General features: G+C 47.8%; 1 protein-coding gene across 1 annotated transcript in view; it reads right to left on the bottom strand.

Annotated features, from left to right (window-relative positions):
* The window catches only part of NLRC3 (NLR family, CARD domain containing 3), a 57,342-nt gene that overhangs the window by 16,523 nt on the left and 36,616 nt on the right, over positions 1-4,203 (bottom strand). Inside the window, exons 5-6 of the mRNA XM_011950182.1 lie at positions 2,186-2,269; positions 1,499-1,582 (exon numbers count right to left, since the gene is read on the bottom strand). Coding sequence (XP_011805572.1) covers positions 1,499-1,582; positions 2,186-2,269 — 168 coding nt within the window. The remainder of the gene's footprint in view (positions 1-1,498; positions 1,583-2,185; positions 2,270-4,203) is intronic.

Raw genomic sequence — 4,203 nt, 5'->3', positions numbered from 1 at the left:
CAGTATAGGTAAATCCTTAGAAATGGGAAGCAGATTGGTGATTGCAAGGGCCTGGGGAAAGGGGAGAATGGGAAGTGACTGCTTATGGGTATGAGGCCTCCTTCAGGGGTGATGAAAATATTCTGAACTGGACAGATGTGATAGTGGCACAACATTGTGAATGTGCTAAATGTCACTGAACTGTACACTTGAAAACAGTCAGGTTTTTTCAGACGGAGTCTCGCTCTGTCGCCCAGGCTGGAGTGCAGTGGCACGATCTTGGCTCACTGCAACCTCCACCTCCCAGTCTCAACTCAACCTCAGCCTCCCGAGTAGTTAGGACCACAGGCACCTGCCACCATGCCCGGAGTAACTTTTTGAACCTTTTTTTTTTTTTTTTTTTTAGTAGAGATGAGGTTTTACCATGTTGGCCAGGCTGGTCTCGAACTCCCAACCTCAAGTGATCTACCCGCCTTGGCCTCCCAAAGTGCTGGAATTACAGGCATCAGCCTCTGGGACCTGCCTGAAACAGCCAATTTTATGGTACATGAATTTCACCCTAATAAAAATAAATAAATAAAAGAAAACACAGAACAGAAAAGTGGTACCCACTCAACTAATGATAGATACAACCACAGGCTTTTAAAAGAGATACAACAGGCTGGGCTCAGTGACTCATGCCTGTAATCCCAGCACTTTGGGAGGCCAAGGCAGGCAGATGGCTTGAGTGCAGGAGCTCGAGACCAGCCTGGCCAACATGGTGAAACCTCGTCTCTACTAAAAATACAAAAAAATTAGCCAGGCTTGGTAGCAGGCGCCTATAATCCCAGATACTTGGAAGGCTGAGACAGGAGAATCGCTTAAACCTGGGAGGCAGAGGTTGCAGTGAGCCAAGATCACGCCACTGCACTCCAGCCTGGACGACAAAGAAAGACTCCGTTTAAAAAGAAAAGAGAGAGAGACATAACAAACCGCATCACACATCTGTCCCCTGCTCAGGCCACACACACAAGCTCAAAGTCTAGGGAAGAGCTGGAGCCTGGAAACTTGTTTAGGGCACAAGATCCCCAGAACCCAATGGGATGGGAGCCAGTATCCCATGCCTGCCATCTTTGTTTGCTTGTTTTGAGACGGAGTTTCACTCTGTCAGTCACACAGGCTGGAGTGTAGTGGCGCGATTCTGGCTTACTGCAACCTCTGCTTCCCAGGCTCAAGCGATTCTCCTACCTTAGCCTCCCAAGTTGCTGGGATTACAGGCACCTGCCACCACGCCAGCTAATTTTTGTATTTTAGTAGAGATGGCGTTTTGCCACATTGGCCAGGCTGCTGTCAAACTCCTGACCTCAAGCAATCCACCTGTCTCAGCCTCCCAAAGGGTTAGGATTACAGGTGTGAGCCACTGCGCCCAGCCCCATGCCTGCCATCATGAATCACCTCCCATTCTCATAGTTGGTGCGTGAGGAGAGGGTTTTCTGGGCCCTCTCTTGGGGTCACAAGACAGGGAGCAGGTGACACACACCTCAGAGAGGTCAGGGTGCGGTTGATCTTCAGAGCATCTGCCAGCGCCTTGGCCCCTTGTGGTCCAATGGAGTTACCGCGGAGGCTGAAGGAGGAAGAGAGAAAGAGACGCCTCCTTCATCTGTCTCCCAGGGAGGGAAGGGGAAACAGAAACTGCATTGACCTTGAAATTCGTGATCCTCTAAGTGAATGTATGAGGGCTTAGGATCTCATGTTTGGTGGAACATGGAACATATAAGGATCAGGGCAGAGATCCTTATATGAACAAGGAAGGAGTTTCCCCAAGACTGTCCCAGGTGTTGGGGGAAAGAAAGCAGGACCTGATGGACTAGTGGACTTGGGCCAAATGTGGAGATGAGAATGATGGCCCCAGATGTAGGGCCAAACATCTGGCGTGTCTCTGGCTGGAGCCCAGCAACTGAGGCGCCATGGTTCTGCCCGGCTGTCCTTCTGTCCCACCAGGAAGGCATGTGCGCTAAGGTGTGGCCTCCCTGTGTCTTATTCCCACAGGAGACTTAGAAGCTACGTATTAAGTCCAGATGCTACCCAGGGGCTGAATCATGGGAGTCAGGGACGAACAGACAGGTAAGACCCCAGTCATTTCCTAGGAGGGGAGGGGACTTCACAAGATGCCTCACAACTCTTATGGTTCCAATGGCAAAAGTTCGGCCTTGGTTGTCCTACTTACTCCAGAGAGGTCAGACTTCTGTTGACCAGGAGGGATCTGGCCAGAGCTTTGGCCCCTTTGTTACTGATCTGGTTCTCTGCCAAGCTGCCCAAGGAAAGGGAGAGTAGGGGTTATTTTGGGCATGCACATCTCATGGCCTCTTCCTCAACACCGTGCCCATGATTATTCCTGTAGGCCTCCCCACATCATCAGGGTCTGGACACAGCTGGAGATGTGGTGACCCCCGGAGCAGAGTGCCAGGCACAGCAGAGCCCCTGAGCCTGGGCAGCATAGGGCCAGAGTAGGAGGACAGACCCTCACCATGGCAAAGGGTCCCTGAAAAAAGTTTAACCAGAATCCAGCACAACAGCTTCTACACAAACAGCACAGCAAAGAAAATGGAAATCTCAGAAGCCTAACATGCAGATGGCAGCCAGTGGTGTGCTGGTAAACTGGCTCCCAGGAAAAACAAAATTTCAAAAACTGGGCTGTGCATGGTGGCTCATGCCTGTACAATCCTAGCACTTTGGGAGGCCAAGGTGGGAGCATCACTTGAAACCAGGAGTTTGAGACCAGCCTGGGCAACATAGGAAGATCTTGTCTTTACAAAAAAACATAAAAATTAGCCAGGTGTGGTGGCACATCTGTAGTCCAAGCTACTTAGAAGGCTGAGGAGGGAGGATTTAGCCCAGGAGGTAGAGGCTGCAATGAGTCATGATCAGTGACATCACTGCGCTCCAGCCTAAGCGACAGAGTGAGACCATGTCTCAAAACAACAACAACAAAACAAAAAGCAAATGCAAAAACAAATGCTACCAAACTGATGTGTAGCATTTGCCAATTTCCACGGTATAAATACTCCCACCAACACCAAGTTCAAGCACCTCCAGCTTGCAAAATTCCTGAAAATTTAACAATCAGCTCTCGTGAACTGGTACAAATGAATTTAGGCAGACTACTGATCCTAGCCTCTTTTCTAGTGCAAAATGGCAAATAGTAGAGTTATTAAAATTAGCTTTAAAATTAAAAAAAAAAAAAAGCACATCTTGATCTGCCTTGAGAGCATGGTTCTGGGAATATGGTGATGGATCAACTCAGTGTTACTTCATGTTTCCAGTTGCAGAAATAGTAGCTGTCTAGGCTCTTTGCAGTTTGTAGGCATTCAGCCCCATGGGATATAGTAGTTCAATTAGAATCCCCAGGCTGGTGCTCTTCTTTTTCTTTTTTCAGACAGGATCTCATTCTGTCACCCAGGCTGGAGTGCAGTGGCACGATCATGGCTCACTGTAACCTGGAACTCCCGAGCTCAAGAATCCTCCCACTTCAGCCTGCCAAGTAGCTGGGATCAGAGGTGCATGCCACCACACCTGGCTAGTTTTTTAATTTTTTGCAGAGACAGGGTTTTACTATGTTGCCCAGGCTGGTTTCAAACTCCTGGGCTCAAACGATCCTCCTGCCTTGGCCTCCCAAAGTGCTGGAATTACAGGCATGAACCACTGTACCCGGCCTGGTACTTTTCAAGCTATATTCAAGCAAACTGTTCATTGGAATAAAGTCTCTTTTCTCTAAATTCCTTTTCAGAGAACTTCAATTCACAGCATTCGTCCAGGCCACCTCTATATAAATGTTCTCAAATTCTAAAGTGCTTCCATCCCCCTGGAACTTTATGGTATTTTATAAGTTGTATTTAACTTATAGTAGAAATAGGGATGTGGCACTGAGGATTAACTACAGAGAGGTAAAGAAAAGCATGTGGCCAGAGAAGAGATTTTTGACTTCATTCAGAATAATTTACTTTTATTTTTATTTTTAGCAAAGATGGCATCTTGCCATATGTTTCCCAGGTTGGTGTTGAACTCCTGGCCTCAGAGAATCCCCCCACCTTCCAGATTGCTAGAATTATAGGAAAGAGCCACTGTGCCTGGCCCCCGAATAATTTCTGAGCACTACCTAGCCTCCTTTAAGCAAAACTAAAAGTTGGCTATTTTGTCATGTGCTAAAAATGCTGGGGGCTCTCACAAAGGAAAAAAATTAATAAT

This window comes from Colobus angolensis, unplaced genomic scaffold (assembly GCF_000951035.1).
Source record: "Colobus angolensis palliatus isolate OR3802 unplaced genomic scaffold, Cang.pa_1.0 Scaffold303, whole genome shotgun sequence".
In the NCBI taxonomy this organism is placed as follows: Eukaryota; Metazoa; Chordata; class Mammalia; order Primates; family Cercopithecidae; genus Colobus; species Colobus angolensis.
The sequence above is the reverse complement of the archived record's forward strand: the minus strand, read 5'-3'. Positions and strand labels throughout refer to the sequence as shown.